Raw genomic sequence first — 24,411 nt, forward strand, 5'->3', positions numbered from 1 at the left:
CCTTCTCCAAAACTCTGCAACAATTTTAATTCTACACAGGCGACATACTATCATAACCTGCAGATATCCCCATACCGCTGCTAACACTGTGTAGATACACACACACACACATTCTTATGTTTTTATTACTGATCACGTGCACATCCCACTTTGCAAGTTTTGTCTTTCAAAGCAGTGACATTGGTTTAAAAAAGAGCAGGCTCTTGACTTCAGGTTCACAATGTCAAAGGAAGAATGGAGTGGGAGAAAAAGCAAGAGAGGAAGAAGTTCAGTTCTCCAAAAGAAAGAAAGAAAAGGTATGCAATATATATGAAGTCTCCAGTCTTTTCTATTGCCAGGGTGCATGGTGGCATTTCTCTCACCTAAATACCCTCACTCTGAACTTATAGTTGAACTTGGAACTAATGACAAGGAATGGGTCACTAAAGGTCCCCAGCTTTACTGACAGGTGGCCAAGTGACAGAATGTGTGTGATTGTTCAGTAATAGGAGAGATCATTTCAAGTGAAGCAAAACTCAATTTAGATAGAATATAAGAGAGGACAGGTGTGTGTGTGCGCATGTGTGTGTCCACTATTATTATACTAGTGCTGACAACCAACTTCCAAGAATCAGTGTAACGTTCTTCACTAAATATCGCAATTTCTGCTTTGCTTCCCCTTCTCCAAGGGAACATATGCATCCAGAGCAATAAAGGAGAGAAAAAAAGAAGTCAAATCAAATTTACTTGTTTCAGAGATGAAGCAGGCAAATGTGTGACTATCCACGTGAAATAATTCCCCTCCCCATTTGCTATCTACTGATTTTACAGAAAGTTACCTTGTCATTCTACTAAACGATGTATGAAGTTAATGAAGCTAATATGGTTTAAAAATAGAAAAGTATCTCACAGATTAGTTCCTAGTGATGTTACGTAAAAAGAACTCCGAGTTGGATCAAAAGTCTCCCTTGCCCAATATTCTGCTTCTAAAAGTAACGCCAAGTGCCTCCAGGACGTTGTTTGCTCTATAATGAACCTACACAAGTCAAGCTTCCACCTAACACTGCTGGCTAAGAGCTGCAGACAGACTTATCTTCTAATCCTTTCTTTTTGAAAAACATTCATCTTAATAGTGAACAGCTTGCAGGAACTACATGAAGTTTCACCATCAAGAAAACATGATACAGTACAATAAAATAAAATCCTTCCCACTAAGCCACTAACTGTGAATGATTTCTTCCAACCGTTGAATGTATATGAAATATACTTGTGATCCAAATATATTGCATATATTACTTTCACATTATTACTAATGTCATTTCAGTATCAGGCCAAAACAATAATTTCCCAGGTATTTTTTTTTTAATTTTAGAGTATGATGCATTAATATGCTTGAGTGTTTTATTATAATTTTATTATAATTTTCACTTTTGTAAAACTGAGAGTTATTGAAAACCAGGTATAATTTTTTTTAAAAAAAGTTTTTCTATGCGATTGTTCATGAATAAATCTCATGGAGTCAAGTTTCAAACATTAATTATGCTGTGTTGAAACAAAAATAGCCATTTTTGTCAATCCTAATAAGCAACCGCCCAAATACTAAAAATAGGAAGTTTAATTTTATTTGGAAAATGTTTGAACTACCTTCAGCATAGGCTAGCAGGCCTTCATATTAAACTCATATTAAGGATGAGTTGTAGGCCTTTGGTAGCACCTTAGGAATGCTTGTTGATTCTGCACATGCTCAGGAACTATGGTTGCTCCTTCCTTCCCTAGAACTGAAAACAAGTTTTGTAGTCCGGATCCCCGGCCTACTTACTCACTCACCCCGCTGCTCCTTCAGAGAAATGACGGAGACCATATAATGCGCTAAGTCAAAGAAGGGGAACATGGGCAAGCGAGAGAAGCGAAGCGGTAAGTCCCCGAGGAGCTCCATCGCGACAGACCCTGATGCGCATGCGCCGACACTGCCAAGGGGCGAGCGAAAACGGGAAGGTGCGCTTGCACGAGAAGGGGGCGGGACCAATGGGAAAAAGGCGGGGTTAGAGGGGATTCTAACGCCCTCCCCGTTCTTCCTGGCCTATAGCCGCGGGCGAGAATGCGGCTATTAAAATTAAAAATCCGCCCATCTTTTCTGTCAGGCCAAACCGCCGTCAGCAGGGCGGGCCTAAAAAGGTGTTCGTGCCACGGGCGAAGGAATGATTGGCTCGGCTCGAGTTTAACGTCGTCCAAGTCTGAAAGGCGATTGGCTGAGCTTTCGCGGGGTAGGCGGGCGGAGAAGAAGGAATTGCGGAGAGCTTGGGAGTTGCCGGGAGCGCGTATTGGGGCTGCGGTCGCTGATGGGAGCGGGTCTCGTCGAAATCCGTCGGATGCAGGAACAGGCGTTATTAAGCTGCAGCTCTAGGTTCAGCCTATCAGCGTCTTGGAAACGGAGCGAACATCGTAAAATCGAGACAAAAGAAGCCAAAGCTACAATATAACCGTACTTAGACCATGTAAAAGGGGTCCCCCCTACCCATTTAGGGCATTACAGACTTACCGGTTGATGTCTTTTGGGTGTGTTGGGCTACAAATCCCAGGCAGATGGAAATCTGTCCTGTAACTGCATCGGGTATATTTACAGCCTCGTGTGTCAAGGTTCATTCTGGTCTGCAAAGGGCTAATTGAGCCCAGCCGAGACTGAGGCTCTTTTGCCAAGGCACAGCAGAGCACTGAATAAGGAGTGTGTGTGTGTGGGGGGGGGGTGTTTTGGTGCCTTCCAAGTCAGTGTTGACTCCTGGCAAGTGCCTGGACAAGTCCCTGCAGGTTTCTTGGCAAGGATTTTCAGAAGTGGTTTGCCATTGCCCAGTTCCTAGGGCTGAGAGAGAGGGACTGGCCGAAGGTCACCCAGCTGGCTTTGTGCCTAAGGCAGGACTAGGACTCGCCGTCTCCTGGTTGCTAGCCTGATGCCTTAACCACTACCCCAAACTGGCTCTCATGAATAAAAGGTTAAATGCCTGGAAAGCGGTGGATCCTGACAAATGCAAACCAACTCTTGGTGTGCCTGTTCAGATGCATCACGGTGCTCAGTGGGGCTTTCACCTCGTTAGAAGATTAGATCACTGAAACAAAAAGGAAGAGGTGCTGTAGTTCATTCTTCCTTCAGAGGCCCCTTTTTCTCATTTTTCGAAATAGAATAGCTGTTAACTGGAGATAACCCTATTTTTACCACACACACAAAAAAGATGGATGCATTCATAACTGACTTCTCAGAATAAGAATAGATCATCAAAATTATTTTTGTCACTTCACTAATACTATATTGTGGAACCTATTCAGTGGCTGTGAGTCCCACTGAAGCCCCAAGTCAGATATATTCCTCGCTAAGCTATATAGGTAGCTGTTGTTACAAGATAATTTATCATTGAAATGAACAACTGAGATTTGGAATCTTGGGTGCTTCCCAAACAGGCTCTTAAAATGCACAATAGCAGTTGCCAAAGGCATAATGACCTCTTTTACTCAAGGATTTAAAATACTACTGCATAAAAGTTGAAGCCACTTGTTTAAGATATGAAGTCCAATAAAATATTGGCCTATGACCATAATAACCCTTAACATAACTCAAATGTCATGTTTGTCATTAGGGGAAATTCTCTGAATTTTCATGAACTCTGATTACAGGTCATCTTGGAGATCAGTCTGTAACTGATTAATTATCCTTATTTTTACATAGCAATGCTGAGCGGGATTCTTTCCCCTTTTATTGGATAAGTTGTGATGCCAGTCTGCCCCATAACTGAAAATTGTATCTTGCATACAATACGGGATGCTGAATTTGCAGATGTGATAAAAACACAAAGTCACGTTCTTTGCAGTTCTGCTTGTTATCCACTGAGTGGCATTAGATGTACGTGTAGGAATATAAATCCAATCATGTCTGACTTTTGCTCCCAGGTTGAGCAAGGCTGAGGGGGAGATCAAAGAAAGGAGAAAGGGGTGGACACTGCCAGCTTGAGGTCGAATATGGACCACATTCTGTCTGATCCTAGTAGTGTTTATTTAAGGTAGGACAGTAATTTGCTCACTGTATATCCCTGGACAGTATATTTAATAGGATCAACCAAAACTCCAAAGAACTGTTCATCTGAATGTAAAAACAGGCCTGCTGGATCAGACCAAGGACCATCTGATTTAAGCATTTTGCTTTTCACAGTAGCAAGTCAAATGTCTGGGTATTCACAAGTAGGAGGTGAAAAACTACATTCTTCTCCTACATACTTCCCCTGTGACTGGAATTTGAAGGCATACTGTCCCAATCTGGAGGTGACTTGAGTCTTCAAGACCAATAGCCCTGAACAGACTTGAGTTCTATGAATAATTTATTTTTAAAATCCCCTTTTAAAGCCATCCAAATGAATGGCCAACACCATGTCTTGAGGTGATGAGTTCTTTAGGCTAATTATGTACTATATGCATAATTTTACCTGTTCTAGATCTCATTCCAATTAGCTTCATTGAGAGACTCCAGTGCTATGCATGATGTTACACATCAGTGAAGTCCATGCCCCCAGTTGTCTTTTTTCTAGGCTCAAGAATCCCAAATGCTCTCGATTTCTCTTGAAAGAGAACTGTTTGGGTCCTCTAATGTTGATGTTCTCTTTTTCCAGCTGTGTTATATACTTTCTTTTCCAAATTTGGCAGCCAGAACTGTATACCATGTTCCAGGCACAGATGTACTTTATATAAGGACATTACAACATTGGCAATTTTGTTTTGAGTCCATTATGGTAGCATAGAAAAGCAATAGATAAATAAATAAATAATTCCTAGCATGAAATCTGTCATTTTCACAGTTGCCAGCCACACATGGAATCAACACATTCCTTGTGCTATCTACTATAGCCCCAAGGTCTCTTTCTTCGGATTAGACCCCATCAGTGTATATGTGTTTTGCCCTAACGTGCATCACTTTACACAGATTTAAACTGAACCATGTTTGCCACTTGGTTTAAGCATTCACCCAGTTTAAAGAGAAGTTTTAGAAATTTTTCTGTTTGCAAATTTTATTTTCTTCGGTAATTCTTCTATTCCTGATAGATGTAGTTTGGTTTAGTTTCTTGTAATTCTTTCATCAATTGTTTGTTTGGGTTGTTCCAGCTCTCTTATTTTAGCATCCAACTGTTCTCTTTGTTTATTGTATTCTCTTTTTTGTTTTGCAACTAATTTAATTAAAAGGCCCCTTATGCATGTGTGTGTGTGTGTTTAGGTACTATAAGCTTCAGGAGCTCTTCATAGTCACTTGTGTTTTCATCACCCTGACCATGTGCATCAGATCACTGTTTACCCCAAGGCAGAATCATTTATGAACAAGTTAAAAGCACTAGTTCAACACATATCCTTCAGGGACTCCACTTCTTATTTCCCTCCATTGAGAAAATAGCCCATAATAGCTATTTACTTAAAACCCTTCAATGAGGAACTTTCTCAAAGGCTTTTTGGAAATCCAGTTATACAGTCCTGACATACTCACCTCCATCCACATGCTTGTTAACACTCCCAGAAAATCCCGAAAGGTTAATAAGGCAGGATTCCCTTGACAGAATCCAGTTTCCTTCAGTGAAATGCTTAGTTCCTGTAGATGCTTGGGGTTTTTTTCTTTCTTTCATTACTGTTTCTATCAATCTGGTTGAAACAAATGTTAAACTCACCAGTTTATAATTTCTCAGACCTTCTCCAAATTCCTTTTTAAAAGTTAGTGTCATAGTAACTATCTTCCAGACCTCTGGCACTGAGCCTGATTTGAAGGACAAGTTACATATGTTTGCTAGGGTTTCAGCCATTCAATACTTGAGTGATTTAAGAATTCTCAAGTGGATGCCATCAAGACCTGGTGATTTGTCACTGTATAGTTTCTTAAGATGTCCCAGAATATCTTCTCTGGTTGCACCAATTTGCTTTAGTTGTTCTGATTCCCCCCTTGAGAAAATTAGGTATCTGTGAGATACAAAGGGCAATTGCAAAAACATTGATTCAGTTTCTCCACAGTCTCCATAAATGCCTTGAGGATCCTTTTTCACTCCTTGTCCCCTGATGTCTTGACCGCTTCTTAAGATGAATCTTTTGCTCAATAGATAAAGATAGAGAGATAATCCCTTTTTAATTTTGTTAATTTAATTTAATTTTTGTGATAGCTGGGAGAGAGCCCCACACTATTGAGGTAAGAGTTGCTGAAATGGGACCGCTTAAGCCATTCAGTGGTCTTTATGAGAACATTGGCTCATAAAGTGCATGGTCTTTGTTCTCTGTACATAATGCTCAGAATATTAGAAAGAAACAAGATGAGACTGAGGTTACAGAAAGACAAATACGTTGTAATGGGGTTAACAGAGAACTGATGGGATGATTTTGTTGACTGAAATACAGTAGCTAAAGATGTTGTTTCTTCAGAAGAAACAGAAGCAATACAGAGGAAGGAGGAATTATACTGCATGTTAAAACTATCCACTCTTGCTTAAATGAATAGGCAAAATTATAGAGAACATCTGAGTAAAATCATTGGAAGAACAAATAAAAGCAATACTGTTGTTGCTCTTCACTATCATCTGCCTGACCAAGGAAAAGATGTAGATGATCGTTTCCAGAAACAAACTTTCAGTATTACCACATAGAATCCCCCCCCCCCCAGCAAACTCACAAGATGTTGTGCTTTCATGAGATTTCAGCCTTTGGAGATAGGAAAAGTTGCCATCTTCCCTTTATCCCAATGAGAAATACTAAAATACATCCTTAAGGAAGATTGAATGTTCAGTTTGGTTTTGGACCCACACTGATATGCATGCTGAGAGTTGACAAGGATTAGACTTCTCATTATTTTTATGTCGAAGAAAGAAAAAGAACTTGCAAACAGGAAACAATGTTAACATTATGCCTCCCACCCCGAATTGACCATTACACATAATTGAGCACCCGCCTGTTTGGGACACTCTACATTCTCATCAGAGGCTTTATCTTCCAAGACAAGATGTTTCCTTGTTAACAGCACATTGTCCTCCCTTGCCACCACCATCTTCTACCCACGCCTGGTGCGTGGGGCACTATCTACAGGTCCCATTGCAGTCTTTGGGATCACGAAGTCCAAATTAACATAATCAGATTAACTGCATGGAGCTGTACATTTGAAAAGGACAAGGGGAGGGGTGGAAGAAACAAGAAGACAAAGTATTTCAACAAAGGGGAACCCTAAGGAGGGCAGAAAGGGTTTATTGCTGTTAGGCTGCAGCGCTGAATGCTTTGCACCTGCATGGTGAACAAGTCCTCTTCTAACGAAGGGCCCTTAGATGGTATTAAACATGGGAGGGAGGGAGGGAGGGAGGGAAAGAAAAAGGCTGAATGAAAGAGGGACTGAATGAATCAGCCTGCATGCCATTAATTGATTTATCAGGATAGAAAATGTGCAAATGGCTGGCGGTGGTAAAACGGACCCGTGTGGTTCCTACTCAGCGTGGAGAGGAGATCAGCCAAGTAATCTGGTCTATTGAGATAAGAGTTTCAGAGCCTCTGCAACAGAGTGATAAGAAATGCCAAAATCCCAGTAGATGTCAGAGCTGTGTTTTTGGCATTGTTTTTGCAAATGCTGCTGGAATAATTCTTTTTCTTCCTATCATCATCATCATCATCATCATCATCATCATCATCATCATCATCATCATCTTTATTCATCAAGGAATAACACAATATAAAGAATGACAAAAAGAATTACATTTTTTACTGATGTTATTTGAAAATTAAAGTTCCAGCCAGGAACCTGGAAATTATCCAAATAACGACATAAGATAGGAGAAAACCATTCCTTCTCCTCCTTGCTCTTTCTTTTTCTTTCTTTGTTTTTGTGACTTAAAAATAAACTTTTAAAATGCCAAAGAGAGAGGAGGTCTACAGGGGCAAGCTGGCCTGCTTCAGGCAGCAGATGTTAGAGGACCAATAAAAAAGAACAGCTTCTGCTAATTTTTCTTTTTCTTTTTGAGTTATACCACTTTGGGTTTCTGCTTCAGACCCCAAAATTATTTGGACTGTTTCTGCAGAATAGCTCTAGTTAGTTGCTAATTTTGGAACGATTGGCTCTGTTTTGTTATGAACAATGACTGGCCTAATCCCACTTGAAAAGTTGATCAGCATTATTACTAGAAGCTTCTGCAATTAAGTTTACTCTTTTGATTCTTCTGTACCTGAACTAGGTAATGTGGTGTGGGGAAAAAAAAAACACAGTAAACTCTCTTGCTGCAAAGCAGAACACCAACCTCTGGAATCATCTGTATGTACAAGAAGACCTTTGGGACTCATAGGCATCGGAGGTTCTTACAAGATAAACATGATGAGTGGCTGCAGAAACAAACGAAACGAAGATAAGCTGGAACGGTAAAAAATATGCTGGACAGCTGAAGAGACTGGTAGGGGAACCGTTCTGCAGTTTATTGTGGTGGCTGGCTATGGCACCATTTTGAGAATAAGCAAAAAGGTTACTAACGGGACAGCCCTTCCCTTGTAGTGTCTGGCCGTCCCACCAGATCTAGCAAAGGGGGCATGCTCTGGGTACAAACAGTATCACTTAGTGGGCCCCAGGAAGCGTGCCTTCTTGGTCATGGAACCTGTCCTATGGACCAGCCTCCCACCCAAAATATGGATGGCCCCAATGCTGTTGGCTTTTTGCAAGGCTGTGAAGACCAGGCTGTTTAAAAAAAAAATCTGGTCCCAAGCCAGTCTAAACAAATAGCCTTTTTCCCCTTCCCCTTAGAGCTGAATAGACAGTATTTCCATGGCATTGCTCCTATGTTGGTGGTTATTTTGTTTGGAAGACTGCGACACTCTCTTCACCATCCCCACTACTTCACAGTTTCATAGCACAGCCTAGGGAGAAATCCTAAACATGTTTGGGAGCTGTGTACCCTAAAAGTAAAGTGAGGGAAATGGATAGCATTGTTAAGCTGCGCTGGAGATCATTTGAAAACCAAGTTGTGGTGGTCTGTGTGGCCTAATCATAGTTCCTGATTAACCTCCGCATTTCTGCTTGTCATTCTGCTTCTGTGGCATTATATTTGCTCAGACATAAAACGTTCAGTTGCAAAATGCAAGCTATCCAGATGCAAAACTATACACCTTATATTTAAATAGCCGCGTGTGGCAGAAGTGTCACAAATAATAAAATCATCAGCAGTTACTATAAACACTTTCTTCACGCCTTCCTACCAAAAGCCAACTTAAATGCTTTATATGTCTTACATTTGAAGTGTGGCATGGCGTACACGATCACAGTGTTAGATAACCTGTTATCTAATAGCTTACATTAGCAATTCTTACAGCTACTGTTCTAGGGGTTTATGATATCAGAAGGATTATTAATCTAGGTAGACCAAGACAGAGAGAGAGAGACAGAGAGAGCTATTCTGATGATTCAAGTGCAGAAGATACCTTTCTGTGAGTATTGTGAGATATCGGGATGTGTTGCGTATGTCTGGAGAAAATGTGAAAAAATATTATTTAAGAAATTGTGTTCACCTTGAGCATCGTCCTGCCCTTGTGCTGAGAAATGGGTTGGAGTCAGTGGCTTAAACCTTCCAATTCTATGATTCTACATTTGGAGAGGACCCCAGATTTGGAGGTAGCCGCGCAGTTTTTTACAGTGGTTGTTTGCCAAGTAGCAACAAGAAACACTGTAGTTGCTTGTTAAAATAGACAACAGTTGATCCTTCTTTGCAATCTGGCCATCCTACCAAAAAAAAAAAGGCGGGGGGGGGGTATATCCAAAATATTAAATCTCACATTCAGCTTCCTCCTCCCCTTTAAATTCTGGTCTAAGCATCTGCTGTTTTAAAAGTACAATCATGGCTATGAAAAAAGAGTATTGCTTTTTCTCTCTAGTTTTGGATTTCAGAGGTGACTTTTAAATGACCTCTGACCTCCTTGGTCAAAAGTTAAGCTGTCTATTCTCTTGTTTCCTTTTTCTGGTGACATGATAAAAGAATAAGTCAGATGTGTGCTGTTTACTGCTATCCTCACTTAGTCATCTCTGGCAATCCTCTGATGACTTTTATTTACATTTCTCTCTAGTGCACCCTGTGAAATGATTCCCAAATAATTAAATACAAAAGATATCTTGTTTCCCCTTACAGCTGTTTACCTTCTACAAAGGAACCTAGGTGTCTGGTTTCAGGATACACAAGAGTCTGACTAACAACTGGATTTTATATTTTCAAAAACTGTGAAGGGAAGAAATTAATTATTATTTGTTTCTTCACCCCTAGGGAGAATTTGGGGTGCAACCTTCAACCCCAAGGCAGAGTTGCATTTGAGTGGCTATGTGGTCCCATTTATGTTCCATTTTAAGATTCTGATCTCATGCAGGCTTCATCCTTTTAATACCAAATGAGCCTTTCAATTCCTGCTCTCTTTCTGCTTTTTGAAACATTTTGCCTGGTGAAGAGACCTGGAGAATTCAAAAGCTTGCTACTTACTACTTAAGTGGTCTAAAAAATTCTTTGCCCTGTCATGGATTCCCTTTTCTTATGGGCAATAAACGTCCAATTTTCAAAGTAAAAGAGTAATGTAAAGCGGAAAAAAGAGGATTCATCCAGCACTAGTGATTGAAAAATCCCATAAAGATCCTATAACTTACTAGTTTATTCATCTCTTCCCAGTTTGCTTATAGTTACAATGACCATATGTCCTTTATTATTATAAAGGACAGTCCTTTACAGGTAGGCCTTGGGTTACAACCATTTGTTCAGCAACTGTTCAAAGTTACGATGGCGCTCAACGAATGGTACAGTGGTACCTCTAGTTATGAACTTAATCCGTTCCGTGACTCTGGTTGCAACTCGAGTTGGTCTCAAGTTGAGGTAAATTTTCCCATAAGGTTCAATGTAAATACGGTTAATCCGTTCCGCCCTCCGAGGAGCTGTCTAAAGCTGTCCTTTAGATTTATTTATTTTTCAGAAACTCACTATTGTCCTTTATTTGGGTCATTTAACTTTTACCGTACAAAGGGTACCACTTCATGCACAGTCTTTCACATTCATGTGAAAAATATGGAAATTAAATTGTCTTTTTAAAATAATGTTACATATACTGTTTGACTTTAGATATTTTTACTAGAATATGCATTTTTTCTTGGTTTTGCTCTTGAGTTTTCCTTTGTAAAGCAAAGTTATAAACAATTAACATTTTTAATCCTTATGAACCTCTTTCATATTTGCCCCTTTTTCAGGTTTGTCCTTTATTTTTTCCAAGAAAATATGGTCGCTGTACTTAAAATGTATTTCTAGTTACGGATGGTCATAAAGATGGGTGCATGGTTACTTTCAATGTAATTTAAGTATAAAGTATTCAAAGTATTTAATAAACATTTTTAATATACAAATTAGCCCTCCCTAAATCTCACCTAGTCATGGACTACAGCATTTATATTTCTGGAAGCTGATGACTAATCTAGCCTACTTTATTGTGTTCGTATTTGACTGCTTAGCAAAGAGAGAAAGAATCTGTTTTTGTTGTCCGAAATGGAGAAATGTGAAATGTGTAGATAATTGGTTTCTGCCTGATAAAAGTAATTCCTAGGAAACTAAGTATAGAACCAATACTGCTTTCAAATTAATGCTGTCTTCTTGGTTGCTTATCATCCACTTAACCTGTATATTTATAAAAAATATTATTGCAAAATTATAATAGCCTCCAGCGTCTGTTTCTTTGCAAAGAAACTTAATATTCAGTTGCTCCTGTTGTTCCCAATAGCTGGGAGAAATTGGAAAACCAGTTCAACTGTTGTTAACAAAATGACAGTTAAGACGTATTTTTAATATAAAAAAAGACTGATTTTGCAAATCTTTTTTTAATATATTAGTCATTAAATAGGGAAACGTACAGGAAAGCATATAAGAGATTCTTGGCCAAACAAAGGGGGACTCACAAGACATAAAAAGTGCCAACAAAGCAAATCTTTGGTAGATACGTTTAGTTAAAAACACAAGTTGCATATTAATAGCAAGAAGATATACAGTAATAAGACAGGATACTTAAGAAATACTACCACATCTACTTTTATCACCATCACATGAAATACTTACTTCCCTTTTGCTTTTGCATCAGAACAATACTTTTTCGTTTGTTTAGTGTATTTGGAAAAAGTTTTAATCACAGAAATAATAGTTAAAATGGACAATGCCAGCACAAACATGGATAGTTTGGGACTTAATTGAAAATATTTAACCAGTACGTTGTACCACATATAGATCTAACAGCAGTTTTAGAATTTCTTCATACATTCTTTGCATTTTATGTTGTCGCTAAAAGTACTAGAATCTCATGAATCATTGTTATGTTTTCACACATCGAGTCCTCAGGCTTAACAGTCTAAAGATGTGGCTATAGTGTATTCAGACCATCATCATCATCATCATCATCATCATCATCATCATCATCATCATCTTCTTTTTAATTCTTTCCAACCCAACAGAATCCTGGAAAAATATATGAAGGGGCTTGGGATTCTGTTCTGTCCATCAGCAAGATAACTCTCTGAAAACTGAACAAAACATGGTTATATTTTCCATGGGGGGAGAAGCTGGAAAAGAAAGACTGACTTCCAAAATGGGCGGGATCCGCTCCAGAGAGAAAATCTGGGACAAAGCTCTCAGTGCATCTTGATGGAAGACAGAGGTGGGCTCGGTAGGTTGCCAATGGCTCCATTCGAAGCCCCCCTTGGCCTTCGCTCTTCCTTCCCAGTCATGCTGTTCTGTAAGATTTCCCTTCTTTGTTCTTTTTTAAATACAGTCATTGTAATAACTTCTGTAGTCGCAATTCAATTCTCAGGATTACTTCTTTACTTCAAATGCAACATTGCTAGCATCTAATTCAGCATGATTTACTTTGAAATAAATCTTTCTGCACTAGGCTGCTGCTGTCTTAGGATAGAGACCTTGGGCCCCTGGAACAATGTTTTAGGATCCTCACAATAGTGATAATACTGTAGCTAAAGGTTCTAAACTTGGGAAAGGAATCTGACACCAGAGCCCTAATAAACCTGCTTCTTTTTGAGGCCAGACCAGAATCCCAGAAAACCTCAAAGGGGGTGTTTCTTAAGCCACTCCCAGTCTTTCACTATACCCCACTCCCCTGGTTTAAATCTTTTCTCTCCCAAAGTTAACAATAACTTAAAGAAGGACATTTGCGTGGCTGAGTTCACATACCGTCTTAAGCCATGTTTTTTCTTAACCAAAGTGTGCTGAAGAAGGCATCATTATTTCCTTTGCCCACAATGCTAAGTCGTAAGCTAGGATTTAGAAAACACACAATGACTTTGTTCACACCATATCCTAAAGCTAAACATCTGTAAAAGTTGCATGATTGCAGGCCTCTTTGGATGTTCAAGCTCCATTAGTCTTCCGCTGTGTTGTCATTACCTGTGAAGCATGCTAACTGTTGAGAGCCATAGGAGTTACAAAAAAACTTCTATTACTTCTTGCTACTACTCCTACCTCTATCTTGCTATTACTCTTATAATGTTTGCCCCATCTTGAAATAATGTAAAATCGTCCTTTTAAAAACGTTGGAGTTGGAAAAGAGCAGATAGTATAATTAGCACAAGCTCTTTATTTCCTTCACAGTAGCCCTATAATATATTTTAGAAGAGCCTTCACAACTTGGTGATCCCCCAGCATCAGGGACTGTATCTCTCATTTGGCGTTCAGCCATAATCTTACAGATGGTGGTTTCGCCCCATTGCCTCAGCCAAGCACATACACCAAAGGTCTGAACCCATGGGTCCTCTCACGCTAAGCAGGACTACTAGACCAACAACACACCATCAGTAGGGTAAAACTAACCTGTCTCATGTCAGTCTAATGGCTCTAATCCCAGCTTCTGAAATGCCCTATCACTTTTGGAGGGCAGAGTTAATCTCCACTCTAATTACAGACTATTCAGACTGCTTTCATATGGCAGTCTTGCACTACCTACTAACAATCAGGATTGGGAAGTCTCCACAACTGGAGCCAAATTTTGTAACATTGCTATGTCAGTCAGAAGTTTTTGCATTTGCTTGTTTTTCTAGGTGTATCTTGTGCAGGTATGAATCGTTCTTTTTTCTTTATTAACTGGATGCAGAGTAATATATTTGTTCATTTCTGTATGTTTGGTCTATGACTGTATTTTAATAAACTAAATTAAACTCTCTCATTTGGCTCAGCTGGAATGCAGTAACAACAGTACTGGTGAGGTAGAACAGTCTGAATTAGTATAAAAAAGATGTTGTTACCTCTATAAATTTAGTCCTAGGCTAAACCTTACCATGCCTGTTACTTCCCACCCCCCAAAGCATATTCTTTAATAAAACTAATATAGGGGGATTGAAGAAGATTACGACTGAGAATATATGTTCTAAAATGTATTAGGAGTGATTTTTTAATTAGCTGCAGTTTAATTCGTTAATTCATTTACTGGCATGCTACCAGTTAATACAATGTACAGTTCAATATGCATGACTTTATTGAGACATATGCATTTGAATCCAAGAAGCTTTTAATATCTGCAAATATTCATAAAGCAAGTGGGCCAATGAAAAAATAAAATCTTGACAGACAGATGAAAGAAACATGCCAAGGAGCAGAATGTTTATTATCAAGAGATTATAGACTACTTTGTAGGGGGGCAAAGTACTTTATAAGCAATTTACCCAATCTGCTGCCCTCTAGAAGCATTGAGCTCCACATCTCTGCCTCTCAACTCTATAGTTTTTATGAGGTATCCATAGAAGGGAGAGGCCCTTGACCTTGGCAATAATCTCAGAGTTGTAGTAGCCAGTGAAAGAAATTGGAAATGATAAAATAAAAACCTGCATTGCTAGAAACACACAGGCCACAGAGTTTCTGCCCCCATTTAAAAGTTTTGTTTAACCGAGAAGATAATATTGGTGGCTATTTTAGAGTTCAAATAGTGGTTTGTAACTCAAGGGGACTTGTGGCTCTTAAACATGAAGTCATTAAAAAAAATTAGAAACTCGGGAGTGGCTGCCTCCAGTGATGAGAATAAAGGGTCTGAAGGACACCCACTTATGGGACAGTTTGTGCAGAAGGTTAAGGGCAGTGGGACCCCCCATCAATAGGAAACCCATATTCTTAAAAACATTGTAGGAGGAGAACCGTCAGTCTATGGCAGCCAGAAATATTAGCTTATGCCTTTTAATAAAATGTGTTAGTCAGAAAAGGTGCTGCCAGACTCCTCCTGAATTTTAATCTTTTTTTTTTTTTTAATGGACATAGGAGTGAAGTTGAAATTACATTTGGGGAAAGAAAGGAGCGCACTCAACTATCCCTGCTTCATTTCCAGTTTGAATTGGAGTGTACTTAATCACCTCCAAAGTAAACCTACCAACCAGAAACTGAGTTCTCGTCTGGCCCAAACAAACGTCTCATCCTCTCAGGTTCTGCAGACCAACTGCTTAACAAAGTACCAATTCAGCAATTACGGTGACATCTACTTGGAGATGGAACTGCACTTGCCTTTTTATTTCATATAAAAAGTTGCTCCGGATAACAAGTTTTTGGAAAACAGTGTTTTCGATAAACATTGGTATCAAGAATAAAGTGGTACATGTGATCCTGTTCTCATTTTATAGACAATTAAATGGCACCTATGACTTATAAAATACCGCTAAGTAATGAAACAGTTGTTTTTCTATTAAACTGTGCTTTTGTTTTAGAAATGATTTAGTTATTTTGATCTGTGCAAATGTTGTGAACAGTCTAATTAAAGCCAAATGTAAGAGTTTTTTTCCTTACACGTAGAAATCCAGTTGAAATAATCATATTTAAATCCACAATTTTTAAGATAGGCATGTTTGAATATTTCAGAAAGCAACTAAAAAAATCCATGATTGGTTATATTTGAGCAGACATAGTGGGCACGATCCATTCCCACCCACTTACATGTATTCACTCTGCATTTTGGCTTGGTTAGATTTTTATCTAGCTCAGGTTCTGAGATATACTGGAGGAAAAATAGTAAGTAAGATGCACATATCTTAGCATGAAGATTGCACTGAACTGGGCATTGCGGGCAAAGAAGAGAAGGACACTTAGCAGTGCTCCACTAACTTTGATATTTATGTATCTTAAACAAAAAGGTTTTTAAAAATGAGTAGCCTTGGCTCCAGAGCAATTCTTTTTTGCAGATGCTATCCGCAGGACCAGTTCGAAGGCAGGAAAATGGTCTCCTCTGTGGAATCTACTGTACATAAGGATAAAGCTAGCCCTGGCTTTTAAAACAATTTAAAGCAAAGACAAATTAGCTATTTTTTTTCTTATAATACCCAATTTAGAGTAGACTGGTAATATTTCCTTCTGCTACATACCCCTTGAAATGGGCACCATGAGGAGTTCCCATGCGAGTTTTAGATGAGGCCGCTCAATTTATGTGGTTTCTCCCCTTAAGAAAGAAGGTGGGGGAGAAACAACATAAGTTGTTCACTGTCATATGTTAGAGGAAGTAGGGGAGGATCTACCACAGGAGAGGCACAGCTGCAGAACTTGTTTGACTTAGATCTTGAATTAATCTTTGTCAATCCAGCAGCCAAATCAGCTGGAAGTGAAGTTCCCAGAATTCCTAGCCAGCTGTTCTAAAACTTACACTCAGCCACAAGCTACCGGCCCTGGCAATTTTCACTAGTGTGCCACAATAAAGGGCAAGGAGTCCATTGGTGACTTTCTCTGGTCCAGGTCAAAGTCCCTTGCACTCAAAATCAAAGCCCTTTTTAGCAGGCTAGGCCGCTGGAATTCTTTTTAACTATTGAAAGCCACCTTCTTCCTAGGAAATAGTTACATAAAATACAATTGAGTTTAAAAAGACCAAGACAGACCAAATAAATAAATAAATACGGTATAGAAGCAACCAACTAGCACAACCAATATCAAGGGGAACTATCAGATTGCAGTCAGGGTGATTACCCTGACTGCCTGATTATGGAGATGATGTCTCTGACCAGCATTCTGGGATGTTGTTGCTTGTGTTGGGAGAAGGGACCTCAGAGTCTTCAAGGAGAGTCAGTTCTTCCATGCGTTCCAAATGTGGATTCTGCTGGAACAGGCCCAGTATCCTGTCTCGGGGATTCATGCCTGTCTGCTGCAGCCCTTGCTCCCCAAGGACCTTGACAAGGAAGTTGATGTACCTCATGGCTAAGCGAAGAGTCTCATTCTTGCTCAACTTTTTGTCAGGAGGGTGGGTGGGAATCAGCTTTCTCAGCTTGGCAAAGGCACTGTTGACATTCTGTTGCCTCCACCTCTCCCTGCTGTTGGTGAAGATCTTTCTGGTCATTCTTAAGATTGGAAGAACTAGGAAGAGGATGACAGGAGGAGGGAGAACATTATAAAGGACATAATAAAAAGACAACATGACTCATTCAACTGCAACCATGAGGTAGAAGGCGTGAGTCCAAGATTTGAGTTTAGGGTACTTAATGTTGAAAATGAAAACTTCTTAACAGCAGGGCCCTCAACAGGAGATTCCATACCTGATACAAATTTAGTATTGGCATTGCATATGTATTCAGGGGAGTCAGATTCTAAGCAAGGGGTACCATTATAATAGCAGCATCTGCGCGTGCGCATAGACATATATGTAGAAGCGATGAGATGATCTTTTAAGTTCCTTATGCCAAAAGTGTGGTGTTCCCTTTATTGGGACCAACCTGCATGCACAAAGGGATGTATGAGCATTCTCCGGCATTCTTTTTTTTTTAATTAAGTTTTATTGAAGAATTTTGCACAATAATAAAAGCAGTACAAATTTAAGAAAGAAAAAAGAGTAAAGAACATAGTGAATAGATAAAGAAAGGAACAAGAAAGAAAAAGAAAAGAAACAAAGAAAAAGTATAAAGAGGCAGCTTCCGATCTTCTTTACAGCAGTAATAAATAAATCTATCATCTGACCTCCTTCTTTAAGGTTACATCGTAATTCCCTTCTTCCCATATTTTACCCTTTCTAATCATCAAATCCATAAATCACCAATTCATTGTTTTCTGTTTTCAGCAAAAAGTCTATTAAGGGTTTCCAGCTGCTAATAAATGTACCATTCTCCAGAATTCTTCATAAAGCAAGATGTTGCAAAATTCAGGGAAAAGCAAGAAAGTACAAAAATTAAACCAGACAAAACCGAAGGCCAACTCTTAAATGGAAGTTATGGATCACATGTAAGAAGTGTATAGTGTTCCTCACTGACAGGTTGCTCAAGGGTAACTACATCTGTCTAGGGCTCTTAAAATGTATAGGTAGTCCTCGTTTAGCAACCACAATTGGGACCCATAATTTGGTATTTAAGTGAAGCAGTCACTAAGTGAAATTGGAACTGTGCTTATGATCTTACTTCAGCTTTCCTTTGTTTTACAGACCTGTAAAGGTCGTAAACGTGAGGATTGGTCACAAAGTTATTTTTTCATCACCAGTTTAACTGTGAACAATCACTAAATGAGGCAGTCAGTAAATGAGGACTGTGTAGTGTAAATTAGGATTCATGACTGACCTTAGGTCATATGTTCAGGTTTGTCCCTTGTTTTTCCCTCACTTCCACAGGCTCAGTACATTTGCTTAGCAGCAGCTGAACACTGAATTGCCACTGAAACGGAATATATTTAAGATGTGCCAGTCTTTGTGAAGTAGTAAACTACTAAAAATTATCCGAATTCTGAGGAACCACTGTGTGGTTTCTTGTCAGAAAAACTAAAGGCACCTCTATCTGACAGCCTTGATTTGCTTCAGAGCCAGCTCTGGTCTGGGTGTCTGTACAACTCTTTTGTACAAACAAAACAAAAAACAAAACAAAAAACAATTTATACAACTGTTTGTACAAAAAGCCAGTTTGGCGTACTGGTGAAGGTGCTGGCTTAGAAACCAGGAGACCGTGAGTTCTAGGCCTCCCTTAGGCATGAAAGGCAGCTGGGTGACTTTGAGCCAGTCCCTCTCTCTTGGCCCAGCCTACCTCACAGGGTTGTTGTGGGGAAAATAGGAGGCAGGAATATTAGGTATGTTTGCCACCTTGAGTTATATATAAAAAAGACAGGATACAAATCTAACAACAACAACTCTGAGAGCTGAGAAGTCTATTTTCCAGCTCTACTGTGGTTTCCCTGAAACTGGAGTACCATAAAACTGTTTTTTTTCTTTCGCAATGCTGCAATGCTCCGCAAAAGTTGTACATGCTCACTTCTCCAATTGGTGCTTCAACCTTGACACCCGGCTCCTGGATTCAATCCCCCCCCCCCAAAAATTCTGCATCCTGTTTATTTAAAACATATTCCCTCTCAAGCCATCCCAGCACCGTGTAACCACAGTTACAGTTAATGAAAAATGTGCCTTGTTGCGAAAATGCCAATATGTTATCTTTTCCCAGTCACAACTCTCAGGAGCTGTGAAACGCAGCAGAGAAAAATATGGCTTGGCAGCTTTATCGCATGCGCTCCCTCTCTCTCAGCAACTGTTGAGATTATCTGGAAAAACGGATAAATACGCACAATGTGGTCTGAAAATGTGGGATATGGGGACTAGCAGTCTGCTTTTATTCCTTATTTTATTTTGTATTGAGCGGGGACTGGAGGATTTTTGTAATTCCAACAGGTGCAGCAGAAAATGACTCTACGGTACGCCATTTTCTGCACTCTCCAGTGGGTCAACCGGCAGGAGCGTTGATTGACTCGTGATACTTCCTGCCTGCTATCAGTGTTTTGAGGACAACAGAAGTGAACATGATCACAGGTCATCTCGTAATTGGTTTGCAGGGATCTGGATTGGCCCTCATGGGACAAATGCAGTTAGACAAAGATTTATAGACTTTGTTTCACGGACGTGGAAGGTTAATCCTGAAAGGATAAGACCAACGCCAGGGCAGCACAGTTGGCTCGCTGACTCCGATGGAGAATTAAACAAACAAATAACTAGAACTGAAATGCAGAATGCCAGTGTAAACCAGCACCCCCTGCTTTTGCTTCTGTGCCCTCTTATGTATTTAATACGCCTCATAGGCGCATGAGATACCACAGTAAATGAAAAGCCTGCAACTTTCCATTAGCACATCACTCCAGTGTAAGTAGCACTGTTTGTAAAAGGGCAACGAGAGCTGTCTCGCTTCCTTTCTTTTGCACTTTTCTTTTGTCAACACAAGCCCTGTGAGCAAATAGCAGGCTTTGTGGGTTCCTCAGTTAGATGGCAAGTTTAAAAATGCATCCTTGTATCTCTGACATTTGAACAAGATGGGCAAACAGTAATGCCCTCTCCATCTTGGGAATCTTTCATAAAGAGCTGTTCCTGGCTCCTCTTTCAAAAGATGGGAGTGGGAGAACATTTATGGCAACCAGTCATGAAACCCAAACCAACATACGTTTAGCCACATCCTGGCTGTGCTACCCGCAAATGATGAGCGCGGTATTTAGTTACAGCTTGCCGACTCGTTCTATCCCGTCAGAAAACCGTAGAGGAACTACAGTAAATATTCCCGAATAATGCAGTAAATTTCAAGTGACATTAAGAAATCAAAGTGGCCCAAATTAGATTGGTTATTTGGGGTTTTATGAGCAGTCCTCATAACTGCTGTTATTCAGCTCCTCTGTTCTCTTATGATGCTGAATTTCAAAATTATAATTGTAGAGAATGTAGAATTCAGACTAAGTTAGTCCCGAGAAGCACAATGCAAAGAATTAATGATGACCAACTTAAGCCCCATTAATGTAAAAAGGATTGAGACAGGCTGGGCTTAATACAAATGCTCCTCGTGAATTCTAAAAGCAATTTATTTGGAATCTAAGCATATTCATTAACAACTAATAGCATGCAATATATTCTAATAAAGTATCGCCCATCTTCTGACATGTAATATGCACTTTTATTAAGACCTTATAATGTATTCACTGTATTGGAACAGTTGAGATGGCACGCCAAGGGAACGGCTGAAAAATGCAGTTGGGTTTTCTGCTGGCACAGTTCAGGCCCATGTCTTCTTTTTAGGGAGAATCCCTCCAAACAAGACACCAGGCAAGGGTTGCAAAGAGCCCTGTCGGCTTCCTCTACAGCAGTGTTTCTCAACCTTAGCAAGTCTAAGATGTGCTGGCTGGGGAATTCTGGGAGTTGGAATCTACACATCTTGCTAAGGTTGAGAAACACTGCTCTGCAGTAAGGCTTATATGGGCAGCCAGAAAAAGGACAGTGAAGTTCTCCAAAACTACCAACCAGGTCCAAAGCCTTACATAAAGTTTGTACCTCAAGAATACAGTTGGCTCATCAAACCTCCTGCTGAAGATGGATCCCTCAGAATGAGCTATCAATCACACACACACACACACACACACTCCAGGCATAACAAAGAAAAAAATCACGCACAGTATAAGGCAGTTTCTCTAATAAATTCCATAGATAACCTAATTAAAAAAAGAGAGAAATCTGGTTGGTTCCCCCCCCGCACTTTTTTTTCAACTATAACTGAGCAAAAAGTGTGTAAGCTGTTGAGCTCTCCAAAAACAAGGTTTGGGAAAGAAAATTCTCCAATTTTAGGCTGGACATTTAAAGCCGTGCAATCTGCAGTTCAGCGTCGGCCAAGACTTTGTGTGTAGAACAACCGCCCTTGTTAGTGGGAGATATGATTGGTGTCAGTTCAGATATAGCTTCTTGGGACAAAGGAAATGTTTTGTTTCACTCAGCTCTGAAACACAAAGGCCAACAGTCCACACTCCACCTTTTCCCACAAGCCATGAGTGGGCAACCTTCAAGCCCAATGTTGCACTTGGTTTTACACTTCTCCGTGTGGCTGCAAAATGGTGATGTCAACAGGACAGCAGAGCGGTGGAGTCCTTTTGCATTTCGGGAGGGAGAGGGCCAAAGAGCAAAATGGATGCTTGTTCTACAAGTTTTGCTCCTTAAATTCCCCAGATCCAAACAAGAACCCCCCACCAAATTGCCATTTTTTTCCCACACTTGCCCACTCTGTAGGATGTAGAGTCACCTATAGAGGTCTGGAAAGCTTTCAGTTGCTCTCAAAGCTTCCTGGTCTGGCAGAATGCAGAAGTAAAGAAATATTACAGTCTTTATATTGACAAGGCCAGACAGTAACTTAGGGCATTTCACTAGGAAGAAGTCAGTTAAGCCCCATTGTGTAGTACTGTCTAGGGTCGGAGAAGGCCTATATAGTACCCTCTTCAGAGTAAAGAATAGAGGAGCCTAAATGCAGTATTTTTTTTAAGATAATTTTTTTTTAAAAGTAGCATTACCTGTTTCAAGAAAATGGTTTCATACTTAAGAATGGAATTGCTCTCACAATCTTCACGCAGAGCTAAACTGGATCCCAACCAACATGGAACAAAAAAATCTAACATCTGCCAACATTCTCAGCCAGCAGGTTTTCAGAACTAAAGCAAAGAAGGAGCTGAAATCCAGAGAAAGATGGCATTTTCTCCCACTCCCACCCCCTTGTACATTAGAAATGTACAACAGTCCTTGTGTCCATAGCATATGCACAAATGTCACTACTGTGTGTGGCAAATGCTCTCCAATCTTATTCATGTTTCAAAAACCAGCAAAAGTGGTTTTCCAAATCCAGTAATAGGACAAAGAATTAGTAGTTCTGGTTGCATTTGCATGTCACATATACCCATAGTTACCTTTCTATGGTTTACTCAATTAACCCAATTTTCAAGTTCACATGATACTCTGAATCATAAACAATCTATGGAAGCTGGGTTTATACAACATGTTAAGTTAATGTATGACTGACTGATTGGTTCAATGTGTTATGTGAACATGACCCATGCATTGCCTTGTCCTAAAATCTACCAGAATTCCAACGTCACAGTACAAAGTCTAATACAGAACAGAATTTTCTAAAAAGCCCCTGCAAAATATATTATAAAAACATCAACATAAAGTAAATCTCTGTTTCAGTGCCCTGGGCCCTGGGAATATCTCTATGCAAAATCTATTCAGGCGGTTGAAAGCAGAAGCAGCCCTAAGGGATCCTCAAACAAAGCTGTGTTTTGGTCAGGCATTCTTCAGCTGATGGCCATTCATGCAGCCATAACACTCACAAGGACTTCTGTCTAGCCTGGTGAGCATATGGAGTTGCACACAAATAAATTTAAGGATAATATATAAATACATCCATAACTCAGTTTTCTTCTGGTCATTATTCTGTGACTCAAGCATCAAATGACACATATGTGAATGAGTCTTCAGAAATAGAACTTCTGACTCCCACACTGTTTCCTGCAGTTTCTGAGTGCCTAAAAAATGAAGAAACCAAGCGTGTGCTATAATGGTTGATGTGTTGGAGCAGAACTAGAGACCAAGGTTCAAGTTTACCCTGGGCTGTGAAAGTTCATTTTGGAGCAATTACTATCTCTCAACCCAGGGTAGCTGTTGTGGAGGAAAATTGGAGCAGTGAACATTATGTCTACTTCCTTGAGTTCTTGAAAGGAAAATAGAGTATGAATCTAATAAATAAATCAGAACTCAATGCTGATCAAACAAATGACATACAGGCACATATAAGCTAGATGCAAGGCTATAGTATTCATTTACCATTGCTTACAAAAGTGATGCCAACATTATGTAGAGTGTCAACAGTGTTAAGTGTTGATCCAGTGGTGCTGTTAGGGTCAGGCTTTAGAACTAGTGCAGGACATCACTGAGCAAAATGAAGTGCTCCCATACATCTGGGCTATCTTATTTTGAAGTTAAGACATGATCATTTAAAGAGGGAGGACTGTGAGGCTATTTAAAGTAAGGGAAATAATACATTCTGCTATCTAAACATATCCAATTAAGTCTTGGGTCTAAAATTACTGAACTTGCTCTGTCTTTATCTCTTCAGGCAACAACAGCATAGAACATGACTGGTGGCTGAAGGGGATGTTTCCCAACAGAGTTCCTGTGAATAGCAGGCAAGCTTCAAAATTCTATAAATCAAGATATAGTTACTGTACCATACAAGGAGGATATGCAATTCTTTCATGTACAGATACATAAAAATACCTTGCATGCTAACAATCAACTCACTATCTAAATACCTTTCTGGGGGGGGGGTACCTTCAAATGAGTCTTGACCCCTGGCAACTACCTGGACAAGTCCCTGCAGCTTTCTCAGTAAGGTTTCGGAAGTGGTTTGCCATTGCCTCCTTCCTAGGGCTGAGACAGAGTGACTGGCCCAAGGTCACCCAGCTGGCTTTGTGCCTAAGGCGGGACTAGAACTCATAGTCTCCCAGTTTCTAGCCTGGGGCCTTTAACCACTACACCAAGCTGGCTCTCGCCTAAATACTTAAAGGAACCAAAATGGTACCATACCTCCCTGAACCTCTGCAAGAGATACAACAACAACACTGAATACACAAATAAGTAAATAAATGATATTCAGGTGGAACAAAGTCAGAAGGC

The 24,411-nt window shown here is 39.8% G+C and overlaps 2 protein-coding genes and 1 long non-coding RNA gene across 4 annotated transcripts in view; 1 reads left to right on the top strand and 2 right to left on the bottom strand.

Annotated features, from left to right (window-relative positions):
- TMEM38B (transmembrane protein 38B) overlaps positions 1 to 1,964 on the bottom strand; it is a 35,426-nt gene extending 33,462 nt beyond the window's left edge. Inside the window, exon 1 of one of the 2 annotated variants that reach the window (XM_007423937.4) lies at positions 1,807 to 1,964. In XM_007423937.4, coding sequence (XP_007423999.1) covers positions 1,807 to 1,915 — 109 coding nt within the window. In that variant the 5' untranslated portion in view covers positions 1,916 to 1,964. Of the gene's footprint in view, positions 1 to 1,798 lie in introns of both variants that reach the window. The other variant, XM_025163926.2, reaches the window with a different exon arrangement.
- Positions 180 to 24,400, top strand: LOC112540164 (uncharacterized). Its single transcript, XR_015793710.1, has 3 exons — positions 180 to 296; positions 1,756 to 1,893; positions 23,852 to 24,400. It is a non-coding gene; the product is annotated as an uncharacterized LOC112540164 (long non-coding RNA).
- On the bottom strand, positions 15,275 to 17,328 carry TAL2 (TAL bHLH transcription factor 2). Its single transcript, XM_088129924.1, has one exon. It carries the CDS (start codon positions 17,317 to 17,319, stop codon positions 16,966 to 16,968), a length of 354 nt encoding a protein of 117 aa, XP_087986050.1. The 5' UTR covers positions 17,320 to 17,328; the 3' UTR covers positions 15,275 to 16,965.
- Positions 24,401 to 24,411: the final 11 nt, after the last annotated feature.

Source organism: Python bivittatus, unplaced genomic scaffold (assembly GCF_059951505.1).
Source record: "Python bivittatus isolate LINGU-HERP-01145 unplaced genomic scaffold, Pbiv_v1 ctg000850_np1212, whole genome shotgun sequence".
Taxonomy (NCBI): Eukaryota; Metazoa; Chordata; class Lepidosauria; order Squamata; family Pythonidae; genus Python; species Python bivittatus.